This window comes from Bactrocera latifrons, unplaced genomic scaffold, assembly GCF_001853355.1.
Source record: "Bactrocera latifrons isolate USDA-ARS-PBARC rearing strain unplaced genomic scaffold, ASM185335v1 scaffold_182, whole genome shotgun sequence".
NCBI lineage: Eukaryota > Metazoa > Arthropoda > Insecta > Diptera > Tephritidae > Bactrocera > Bactrocera latifrons.
The window spans coordinates 93,928-107,272 of NW_017535319.1; the positions used below are offsets into that span (position 1 = coordinate 93,928).

General features: G+C 35.2%; 1 protein-coding gene and 1 long non-coding RNA gene across 2 annotated transcripts in view; both read right to left on the bottom strand.

Moving 5' to 3' along the window:
• Positions 1-632, bottom strand: LOC108967296. The gene is made up of 2 exons (XR_001993253.1): positions 550-632; positions 1-483 (listed from the first exon to the last, which is right to left on the bottom strand). It is a non-coding gene; the product is annotated as an uncharacterized LOC108967296 (long non-coding RNA).
• A 1,981-nt stretch (positions 633-2,613) lies between these two features.
• Positions 2,614-13,345, bottom strand: part of LOC108967289 (sialin) — a 33,746-nt gene continuing 23,014 nt past the window's right edge. Inside the window, 8 exon segments of the mRNA XM_018930596.1 lie at positions 2,614-3,050; positions 3,121-3,362; positions 3,435-3,591; positions 3,664-3,786; positions 3,869-4,149; positions 4,226-4,250; positions 4,318-4,554; positions 4,611-4,753. Of these exon segments, the coding sequence (XP_018786141.1) occupies positions 2,859-3,050; positions 3,121-3,362; positions 3,435-3,591; positions 3,664-3,786; positions 3,869-4,149; positions 4,226-4,250; positions 4,318-4,554; positions 4,611-4,753 (1,400 nt within the window). The 3' untranslated portion in view covers positions 2,614-2,858.

Sequence of the window (13,345 nt, forward strand, 5' to 3'; positions counted from 1 at the left end):
TTGTGTACATCTGTATATTTTTTTCWAAAAAAAATTTCAAAGACGCTACAAAATTAATTGTTTTAGTGGTTAGTGTTAGTGTTCCAAATGTAYGCCCTCCTCTCATCAGCAATCCAATTAAAAGGACCTCTGATTATAGGAATGGGTTGCAGTAGCGTAGTCCATGATGAGTAGTCATCATTGAGAATACSAGCACCTCAAGTGAGTTTTAACAGATTCTGTGACCTCACCAACGCTACATCTGTCAGAGGCTGATACCTTTGTGCCTCCAAATGATTAAACCGTTGTTTTGATAATGCGATACAAGTGTACAAGAGATGTTTCATTGTTTCATGGAGCCTTCCTTTTGACATTTCCTAGTCGCCCTGYTTGATATGTCCTGTCATTGCAAGTAATGTAATTCTTAACATGTCACACCTGCATCCCTCTTTAGTAATGCAAAAGCCCATCAGTAGTAATAAGTTGAGACATTCTTAGGTACATCTGAAAAAAAAATTATGAACATATTGAATTATGCTAAGACTCAGCGACAAATAATTTTGTACAAACCCCACATCTTCGATTATATCGGCATTAATGCCAGCAATTCTTTCGAARGCACCTAAAATATGGAAATAGCTTTTGTTTACAAACAAAACCATTTCACATCAGCTGGTTGTCATTTGCTGTCTGAGAACGTAAAAATTGAGAGCGTACGCTCTCTGCAGTTGTTTAAATATGCCTTGCCAAATCTTCAAAAMAAATTCTAGTTGGCAACGCAACTTATAAATGGARAAAATTTTGTAAATTTMATTTTTATTTCATTTGTCTTATTAATTTTGTGAATTGTAACCAAATAGTAGWAAATTTCGACGGAATTAATTTTATTAGTACCAATGTATTTACATATATACGTAATTGCATTTTTTAAAATAATGCAGGCTTGATACAGTGGCGGTTGTAAAAAGTTTACTTCGCAAAATAACAGCCGATTTACGAAACACAAAAAAATATATATTAATAGCTATAGATTCTTAATGTTATATTGAACCAATTGCTGCAACCTAGAGGCAGTAGTTTTATTGAGGATATTTTCCAAAACATTAATGCTCCTATTGCGGTTTTYAACCCGACTTGGTCGAATTGAAATKARGGCAATTCAACTTCAGATCAACCAAACTCTTTTTCTGTATTGCGAAYTTCAACCAGAGAACTTAAAACTCTGCGGCCTCACTATCGATACCTCCTCCAGTRTATCATACCATGAGAACTCCCGATGCTTGCACTAGTCTTGCCATGCGGCACAAGTGCACAGGAGCTGCTTCATTGTGCCTTGCTGTAGACATTTCCTCCAGTCTTCTCCATTTGTCTCTGCGGACGTGCGTCGCCACCAGACAGTAACCAGACAGTAACCAGCTAGTATCCCGGTCATGTCCCTACAGTCTCTTCTATCGAGTGCCAACAGGATTTTTGTGCACTTCCAATCTACCGTTTTGCACATRACTTTTGCAGTAGTAATTTACTAAAGATCCTGTGAAATATTTAGATTAAAATAATTGGAAGTAAGCTCAGCGTTGAAATGTTGAAATTCATAAGAACAAAAAAAGTTGCTACAAACATTGTTGACTGAACGAAGACGTCCAAAAGGGATAGCGAAAATCGAAGCTTGTGTCAAATAATGATTCACTTGAACTTGACCAAGTCAATGCATGGAAAAGGTACTAAAGTAGTAAATTTACACCTTCTAATTAATTAGCAACTGTTGCGCATTTACTTATAATATTATAACACAAACTGGAATTGTTACTTACGCTACACACAAGTATCGATTTATTGAAGCGTAACAAAGCTGTTTGTTTATTATCGATATTAAAAAACATTTATAATTTGTTTTTGCTCTTAGAGCATTTCGATATGTACTAACAATGTTGACTTAAATTCTATAGTATGTGGATTTTTAGTTTTAAAGATCGCTTATTAACAATTTTTCTAAAAACATTAAGGTTAGAATCACTGTGAAGAAGCTCAGCCTTAACATGTAKCTCTTAGGAGTAAGCACCGCTAATTCTACACCTATGACTTACTATGTATTTCTTGAGTACTTTAAATTCAACACCATAAACCACAGTTGAAAATAAATCCACTGAATAGCCAAAAGTCYCACGGAACTAAATCTGACGATTAATCGACGAATGGGGTTTTAATCGAAATTTATCTGAAAAGTCTTACTATTTTTTACCATAGTAGCACTCGAAGCAATTCTTTCAGTTCAACAGAATAAGTCGCTGGGTGACAAATCTATCGAAATTATTCATATAGCTTTAAAGCCTCATTTGATCCTCTAAGGTATTCACTGTAGTTAAGACGATATAGTCCAAACTTTTATATCAAGATATTTCGTTGTTTTTGTATACCCAACTTAAGAATCCTTTGGAATCCAAATCTAATTCTATATTTGTGACTTCATATTGGTTCGTCTTACGTCGGTTCGCGCTGTCTGGGAAACGATCCGAAGCGTTTGCCGTAAAACGATCGAGGACTAAGACAAATCAAACCTACCTTTGACGTATATTAAACATAAAAATTGTTAAGATTATTTTTGCCAAAGACATAAAAAGAAATAAAAAAAATTAATCTTTGGAGTTATATACAATTTATATATAAGTTCAATATTTATTAAATTCACAGCTTAATGGTACAAAGGAATATATCACTATAGCATACTATACTCTACATACGCATGCTCTCTTGTACAGCCCTATAAATGGGCTTAATAATTTATGTAAGCACTATATATATATCAAATCGCCATGGATTTTCACAACCCATATTTCATAAGTATAAATAAAGTTTACAATAATACCAGAATATCCGACAAATTAACACCACATATATGCAATACTTTTGCAGTTYTATAGTTTCGTGTTGATGGTGTCGTTCTTAGACGATTTCTTATCGATCTCGTTCCATTTTTGTATTTCACCCGAACCGAAAACCCAAAATATCAGCGCAGGTATTATATAGACCGCGGCGCCTATCAGGAACACATAGTGCCATTGTTCAATTGTGTTCTAAGGAGACAACGAAATTTATCAATGAAGCTAACTAATAATTTTTACGTTTCCAATGGCAAGCACTTACACTTTCTTTAGTAAAGGCAGCCACAATCATGGGCGAGAAAATACCAGGCGTAGTGCCAATACAGTTAATGATACCGTACAGGGTGCCCGCATAGTTGGGTGCCAGATCTTGTGAGTTCTGCAGATTAGATGCGGTCGCCGCGCCATTGAAACCCAATGAGATTGTCATAATGATGACACAAACGTACGGATCTCTAATAAAATATGCCAGTATGATTAGCATGATGCCGGGCAGAATGTGCGCTAAACGAAAATGGAGGAAGAATATTGATTTTTTCGAACACGGTCAATATTTTTACAAATATCAGTACTTACAAGGTAGACAGAAAGTTTTGCGCATCATTGTCACGCTCAGCCAACTCTTGCGGCGAATGAGATCGGCGATTGCGCCAAAGCCGAAGGCGCACAGTAAACGCGCCAAATGTGGCAAGCTGGAGAGGAAGCCGGCTGAAGACAAGTTGAAGCCGAGCACCTTTKAAAATAGAAAACAAAAAAATTTAAATTTTATCACAAAGTCAATAATAGAAGTATTTGTAGAGCTCACCTCACTRAGGAACTTAGGTGTGGCGGTAATTAGGAAGAACAGACCCCACATGCTGCCATAATGCAAGAGCAGTAATGACCAGAAGGGTAGAGAGACGATGAGGCTCTTGTATGGTGGCCAGCGCTGTGAAATAAATAATTAAATATATTAAATAAATACCCAAAAAGTAGTGACCAAAGCAACGTCAGCAATAAATACAACCAACCTTCTTCGTTGTGATGGTATCGCCCAGACTCTTTTCAATATATTCACGCTCTTGCACGGAAATGGTGCGATGTTGTGCTGGACTATCGGCAACAACGTAGAACCAAATCAATGTCATGATCAATACGAATAGACCAACCATATAGAAAGCCCAATCCCAGCCCATGCTCTCGATAATTACACCACAAATGGGCCAAGTTATCATTGTGCCAAATGTGCCACCCATTAAAGAGGCGACAAATTTGCCTTTCTCATCAGGTGGCGACCACTTGGAGACCAAATCTGCATGAAAATAAACAACGCAGAAGATTATTTATTATTATAATTCGATATTAGCTTCATTTGCGCCATTACTTACTGTGACAGCACGGGTAAATCACGCCCTAAAAATGAAAAAACAAAAAATTGATGATTAAATGTGTTTTAACTTTAAATAATAGTGGAACTTACACTAAAGAAACCAATCAGAAAACGTATCGCGAACACAGCCCATTTATCCCATGCTGCGGCTAGCGGTGTTAGTGCCGTTAGCACGGCGGCGCCCAAACAACTCCAGCCAGCTACCGGCTTGCCACCGAAATTCTCGGCCAACATACCCGCCGGCAGTGAGGTAATCATATAGCCATAGAAGTAAGCGCCTAGTAAATTGGCTTGATCTGTTTGACTCCAGTTGTAGCGTGGMCCGTACTAAGTATTTAAGCTGAGTTAGATTTTTTTAAGTTGTKATTTTTCGTAACACTTACATTTGGCAGCGGTTCGGTGGCATTGGGGTCCGTGTGCTCGACCATAGCTATGATATTAATACTTAGATTGACACGCACCATATAGCTCAYAAGGCATGCCACGAATAACATTACCGCTATGTTGAAGCGTTTTGGAATGTTAACTGAAAGTGTTCAAAAATGGAAAGTAGAATATTAAGTATTTTGTTTTGAAAAAGTTGAAGATAATTTTAGTTTTACATTATTATTATTTTTTTTTTCCATATATTGCGTAGTCGAAAAAGTTTTTTCGWATTTTSTCAATAGATGGCATTGGAGTCGTATATCTTCAGTGCTACCAATCACATTGTATCATATAATATAATTTTGGAAAGGTGAGATCTTAAGCTTCATTTACCAAAAACAGGTYAAATTCGGGGAAGTTGAAAAAAGTTAYATCTGTTCAAAAATGAGTGAAAATAATGAAGAAATTTATTAAAAAGAGAAAAATGCCGTACCAGCCTCCATTGAAATTTTTAAAGTTTACGTAKGTGATCCCATATCAGTTCGTGTAGCACAACAATGGTTTGYTTGCTYCCGTTCTGGAAATTTCGATGTGAAAGATGMATCTCGCTCMRGTCGACCTATCGTTGAAAAGCTATGGAAAATAACGAGCAGGATCGTCACATAAGCAGCCATGAACTCGTTAAAGAACTTAACATTCATTATCAAATGGATTTGAATCATTTAAAAAAGGCTGGCTACAAAWATAATCTCAATKTTTGAGTACCACATGAATTGCCTGTGAAAAATTTAATGGACCGAAATGAACATCTGTGATTCTTTGCTGAAACGAAATGAAATCGAAACATTTCTGAAGCGAATGGTAACAGGAGACGAAAACTGGATCAAATACGACAATAATGTGCGAAAAAGATCATGGTCCAAACATGGTGAAGCCAAACAAATGGTCTCAAAGCTAAGATTGACGCCTCGAAAGGTGTTGTAGAGTTTTTGCTGAGATTGAAAAGGAATCATCCACCAAGAGCTACTCCAACTTTGTCGAACGATTGATTCCACATTTTGCTGCCAAGAACTGATGAGATTGAAGCAAGCAATCGAAAAGCGATCAGAACTGATCAAMAGAAAGGGCTTCATCTTCCATCAGCACAACGCTAGACAACACACATCTTTGATGACTAGGCAAAAAGTGGGAGAGCTTGGCTAGGAAGTTTTGATGCATCCACCATACAGCCCTGACTTTGCACTTTCAGACTACCATTTGTTTCGGTCAATGCAGAATTCCCTTAATGAAAATTACTTATAGCACTTTTTGGCCAAGAGACCAGAAAATTTTACAAGGATAACATAATGTCTCTAGCGAAAAAATGGCAAAAAGGGATGGACCAAAATGGCACATATTTCAGTTCATTCAAGCTCATTATAAATATAAGAAAAAAAAACAAGTAAGGAAGGGCTAAGTTCGGGTGTCACCGAACATTTTATACTCTCGCATGATAAAGTGATAATCGAGATTTCATTATCCGTCATTTACATATTTTTTTATTTTGCTGTAAATTAATTAGATTAGATCAATTTGTGTACTTTGAGTATTGAATTGTATTTTCATTWATTTTAATTGCATTGAAAAGGTATAGTCCGATCACGACAATTTTTCCACAAGGGATACCTCAGCTCAAATACCGTATTTGTGTAAAGTTTTATTCCGCTATCATCATTGGTTCCTAATGTATATATTATACAGAGAAGGCATCAGATGGAATTCAAAATAGCGTTATATTGGAAGAAGGCGTCATCAGGGTGTTAAGAAAATATTACATACCGAATTTTATTGAAATCGGTGGRRTAGTTCCTGAGATATGGTTTTTGGTCCATAAGTGGGCGACGCCACACCCATTTTCAATTTTTAAACAAAGCCTGGGTGCAGCTTCTTTCTGATATCCCTTCCGTAAAATTTAGTGTTTCTGACGTTTTTTGTTAGTCGGTTAACGCAGTTTTAGTGATTTTCAACATAACCTTTGTATGGGTGGTGGGCGTGGTTATTATCCGAATTCTTCCATTTTTGAGCTGTATATGAAAATGCCTGAAGGAAACGACTCTATAGAGTTTGGTTGACATAGCTGTAGCAGTTTCCGAGATATGTACAAAAAACTTAGTAGGGGGCGGGGCCACACCCACTTTTCCAAAAAATTACGGACAAATATGCCCCTCCCTAATGCGATCCTTTGTGCAAAATTTCACTTTAATATCTTTATTTATGGCTTAGTTATGACACTTTAGAGGCTTTCGGTTTTCGCCATTTTGTGGGCGTGGCAGTGGGCCGATTTTGCCCATCTTCGAATTTAACCTTCTTATGAAGCCAAGAAATACGAGTACCAAGTTTCATCATGATATCTCAATTTTTACTCAAGTTACAGCTTGCACGGACGGACGGACAGACGGACGGACGGACAGACGGACAGACGGACGGACGGACAGACAGACTTCCGGATTTCAACTCTAATCGTCACCCTGATCATTTTGGTATATATAACCCTATATCTGACTCTTTTAGTTTTAGGACTTACAAACAACCGTTATGTGAACAAAACTATAATACTCTCTTTAGCAACWTTGTTGCGAGAGTATAATAAGTTGAAGTTTGGTAAGAAATACGAAAAGACTTTTTCGACTACCTATATATTTTTTTTCTTAATATTAATAAAAGTAGCTATAATACCTTCAATCCATCATATTTTTGATTAGAAGAACTGAATTAGATTTTAGCCTAGTTACTAAATCATATTKCGGTGTAAAATCGTACAAAGTTTATAAACAAAATTTGACGGTTGTATATTTATGAAATTAATTTTTGACTTGTTTTGAAAACTCAAAACTCTCAAAAGTKTTGTAATTATTAAGGTTATGCTTGTCAAAAGTACATGCGAGTTCTAAAATGATGCAAGAACACATTTTGTCATATCCTTTCCATCAACAGTTCAAATCGGTATCTAGTTTTTCTCCTTATAGTGCACAGTTTTAGTATTTCACTGTCATTTGTCATTACCAGTCGTATAAATATTATAGACTAACTACAAAAGTCATTAGTTAATCTCACTAACGCTTTGACATTGATACGGCGTTAGAACTAAAAATTGTCACGTTGCAAAATTTACATAATTAACTTGGAAATTTGATAACGTTGCTGGCACATGCAATGCGTATTTGTTAAGTTGGGCGGAAATTTTAAAGGCCCTATTGCAATGCATTTTTTATATATTTTTTCTAGCTACAAAGCCTGTCACGCGAACTATTTCTTTTTTATTATTGCTGAAATTAGTTTATTATGACAAATAGTTTTCATTCAAATTTTAAGCTACAATTAACAGTACTAGCACATAATGTTATTTGTATCAGGTTTATTGTATTATAAAATGTGCCACTGTGCTTTGAGCTAGAAAATTTAGCATTTGCTATAAACCTTTATAATGATAATGAGTGCACTAAAATTATAGCATTTTTGATGTGATTACCGCCTGTGCTTACTGACCATATTAATCTTTTAAGTCTTACCTATACAAAATATTATATACATATATAAAAATTATCTAATTTCTCATCCTCTATATGAATGCATTCTCGGTTTACTGGAATTATGTGCTAATATAGTATATCCGTATCAACAAAATATTCTATATTCTTCCTATATCTGCCAATATTTATACCCTTAACCTTAATACCCAGATGGAAACGTCGGAGACCCTATAAAGTATATACATGCATATGTATATAAGGAACCAGCGTGATGAGCTGTGTAGATTTAGCCATGTCCGTTTTCATATACACGAACTTCTCAATCAATTGATTTTTCAAATTTGCAAAACGTTTTTTTATCCCCAAAAGGCGGCTTATTTGTTGGAACCGCCGATATCAGACGACTTTAGGATATAGCTGCCATACCAACTAACCGATCAAAATTAAATGCTGACACAGATTATTGTACAAGACTATATATATTACAATTTCTGAACATATTGTTCAGATGGGATCACTATACCATATGTCTGTCAGATAAACTGACTGATCAAAATTAATTTTTTTATGGAGAACTTTTTTATTTGTCAATATATCTTTTACAAATTTGGTATGAATTATTATCGAGTGAAATGTTGCAATCTTAAAACATATTGTACAGATCGGACCATTGTAGCATATAGCTGTCGTACAAACTGACCGGTCAAAAATAAGATAAAACCTTTTTATACCTTTTTAAGCTATACGCATGCGCATGTGAAGTGTATTATACCTTCGGTGCATCCGATGTTAACATATTTCTTTGCTAGTATTCACATTTGTAATATTATATCCGTAGCATTGATTTTCCCGCTTCTAACAAAGCTCAGACTAAGTTAATTTCTAAGTCAGTGAAGCGCGAAAAATAACTTAGAAAAAAAAATTGTATAGCAAAAAAATAATCATAATTTGTCTTATAATTAGTGAATCTATATCAAATTATATCTACATATATACAGGGTCTACCAACAAGCATGACGTAATGCTAAAATGAAAAAAAAAAACACTTTGTTTTGGTCAAAATGGGTTCTGTTTTTATACTCTTACAATCAGTTGCACAGAGTACCGTTAACTTTTTGTTGAAATCCCATATCTGGGCATTCGGATACCAGATTTCGACAATATTTAGTAGCATTCTTTTTACATTTTCATGACACATTGTGAAAATGGACGAAATCGGACAATGTCGGATATATATAACTAAAATAAAGGGATAGTCCTTCTCTTATCATAGTAAGTCTTCCGTTAGCCCCCATATACTTTTACCGTTTACGCCAATTTCGATGACCCAGGGCAACTTTTCGGCTGGAATTTCGATCATAACTCTAACTGAACACACTGACAAAATTCGCCTCAAACCCGTACACAGTTGCACAGAGCACCGTTAACTTTTTGTTGAAATCCCATATCTGGGCATTCGGATACCAGATTTCGACAATATTTAGTAGCATTCTTTTTACATTTTCATGACACATTGTGAAAATGGACGAAATCGGACAATGTCGGATATATATAACTAAAATAAAGGGATAGTCCTTCTCTTATCATAGTAAGTCTTCCGTTAGCCCCCATATACTTTTACCGTTTACGCCAATTTCGATGACCCAGGGCAACTTTTCGGCTGGAATTTCGATCATAACTCTAACTGAACACACTGACAAAATTCGCCTCAAATCCTTAAACAAACCTGACCGCCACCAGCTGTCAAACTCACGTCATCCTTATTGGTAGACGCTGTACATACTTACAAGAATACATAGCTGCATACCTACAAACACAAATATCTATCTTATAGAGGGCACACAAAGTCTTAACACTTGTGTGTCAAACGACTAAAAGCTTATTCTAACATGCTTACAGACATGTCGTACATAATCCTATAATACATACAAACAAAAACGTTGAATTATTAATACATAATTCACTGTAATAACTTTTGCTGTATTTGCGTTTAATTCGCGAAAAATGTAAACATCAAACTGCGTTAGAGATTTCGTAAAAGCTTTTCAAGGCGGTGTTTTTAGTATTTCTATATTCGTTTGTTTGTGTTTCTTGTTCGTGTCTGAACTTATTCATGCATCAAATGGGTAGTACATATCATCGAGATACTGTCAATAAGTAACTGATACATAATTTTGCGATAAAGCAAAAAATATACAAATGTGTTCAGATTTCCTAACTAAATAAGATCAAATTATTATTTAGTTTTTATTGCAATAACTGAAATTTATATGATGATATGAGTAACATTGCTGACATTATTAAGATCTGAAGCTTTTCATATGTTTATATGCGCGTCCACTATGGCTAAGCGCAGCTTTACCTAAACAATTTTTATTATTAAAATAATTAAATATTTATTATAGATTCAGCGAACAAATATTGTATTTATAATACTAAACGCCTTAATATAAAGAATTTATTAATTTTCAAATCGGTACCTTAAAACTGAAAGACTAGTTCGCGTTTATAGAGACTGACAGACAGTTTATATAGGCTTTCAATTAATGCTTCAGTAAGTCATAGTCACAGCTGTTCATATCTTTTCAGTTCTCTAAATTGTAGCTCATATATTCCGGTTTAAGTTAAATGATTCCAACCTATATTCGAACAAATTTCCAATGTTAAGATTCTATAGTGACTCATATAAACAGTTCTATAATCTATTTACCGCCATGTTTCTTCAGTGAAGCTGAAACCAGCAGTTGACTTTAAGGTTAGAAGTCTGTCTGAGACGTAAAAGTTATGTGATAAGACGCGGTAATATTGTGGGTGCTTCGATAATAAGAACCTTGAACTCCAAAAACTGATCGGCAACAATGGAGATCTTTCAACTATTATTCCCCCAAAGCTGTTTCTCCACACTACAGATATTTGCATGTACATTTGTACATATGTATGTATGTATGTATGCACCTTTATGCAGTTCTATAGCAGTGTTCGTGACGGCATGTAGCCTGAAATTCTTTTACTGTGGCATATGAATTATTTACACGTTTTATTATTGCCGGTAATAAAAACGTTTGAAGTTGCTTTCAATCGGCTGATGCCAGATGGGTCAGTGGAATCATCGCTTCATATTTCTTCAAGAATGATGTCGATGAGAACGTAACCGTCAATGGCGACCGTTATCGCGCCAAGATAACCGACTATTTGATGTCCCGCTCTTCCGATTTTTCGTTTTTGACTCACTTTAAAGCAATCCACTCTAATGTACATATTTACAAAATATATGAACTCCATTTAATTAACGGTACACGCTTGTTTTCCTAGAATTTAGCAAAGACAACATATGAACCAATAAATTGCGTACGCCATTTTATGTTCATTCCGCATGTGTTAATTTAATTTACGTGACATTTAGTCACGCGGTTTATACCTGGAATTAACATATATATACATATGTACATACATATGTATATGTATACACATATTTATACTCTCGCAACAAAGTTGCTAAAGAGAGCATTATAGTTTTGTTCACATAACGGTTGTTTGTAAGTCCTAAAACTAAAAGAGTCACATATAGGGTTATATATACCAAAGTGATCAGGATGACGAGTAGAGTTGAAATCCGGATGTCTGTCTGTCCGTTCGTCTTTCCGTCCGCCATGCAAGCTGTAACTTGAGTAAAAATTGAGATATCATGATAAAACTTGGTACACGTATTTCTTGGCTCCATAAGAAGGTTAAGTTCGAAGATGGGCAAAATCAGACCACTGCCACGCCCACAAAATGGCAAAAACGAAAAACCTATAAAGTGTCATAACTAAGCCATAAATAAAGATATTAAAGTGAAATTTAGCACAAAGGATCGCATTAGGGAGGGGCATATTTGGACGAATTTTTTTCCGAAAAGTGGGTGTGGTCCCGCCCCCTACTAAGGTTTTTGTACATATCTCGGAAACTACTATAGCTATGTCAACCAAACTCTACAGAGTTGTTTCATTCAGGCATTTCCATATACAGTTCAAAAATGGAAGAAATCGGATAATAACCACGCCCACCTCCCATACAAAGGTTATGTTGAAAATCACTAAAAGTGCGTTAACCGACTAACAAAATACGTCAGAAACACTAAATTTTACGGAAGAAATATCAGAAAGAAGCTGCACCCAGGCTTTCTTAAAAATTGAAAATGGGCGTGGCGTCGCCGACTTATGGACCAAAAACCATAACTCAGGAACTACTCCACCGATTTCAATGAAATTCGGTACATAATAGTTTCTTAATACTCTGATGACATGTGAGAAATATGGGTGAAATCGGTCCACAACCATGCCTGCTTCCAATATAACGCTATTTTGAATTCCATCTGTTGCCTTCTCTGTATAATATATACATTAGGAACCAATGATGATAGCGGAATAAAACTTTACGCAAATACGGTATTTGATGCGAGAGTATAAAATGTTCGGTGACAACCGAACTTAGTTCTTCCTTACTTGTTTCAATTGTAGTTTTCGTAGGAAACGTGTGGCTGCCAAAAATAGCGCGTTTGCCAGCAAAAACCCAGCTAGTTGCCGTGAACTCCAACTAGGCGGACACTTGCSAAAACATTAACCACCACCAGCAAACAATTCGCGAAAATATGCTTATTGGTAAGATCAATATCAAATTTTTGGTGACGCCCGGCCGTCGTCGTGCGTCTTTAATTAACAAATATTGTCTTTCAATTACTTTCTATTTGCATAAATAATAAAGCGTCACATGTTTGGGTAACTGTACAAACTTTATGGCAGTCAATTCGTCATATCAGTAGGAAGTGAAATAAATAATAGATTATATAATTTTATGTTTATGTGCAAATTTTAGGAAATACATACATACATATATATTTCTATTAGCATTGGGTTGACAAAACAAAGCGACTATCATATATTATATTTTTGTCACCATAATATATTTGCAATTCACTTGATTGTTTGCAGAAAAAGCTAAGTCAACATATGTATTACTTTATTTTATTTATAGTATAACTATTTTTAAAGTGCGAAATTGGTCATTCCTATTTCAAAAACTGAGTGAACTAGTTCGTATATATACATATGTACATACGGACAACTGAACTGGCAAAGTTAATTGCCCTCTGTTCAGGGTATAAATAACCGAGATATTTTTTCCAAAATGTACATGCTAAGCTGGTTAAAATTTTTTGCATTAGTATTCTTCTTTTTTTAAATTTGTTTGAATTATTTATTATT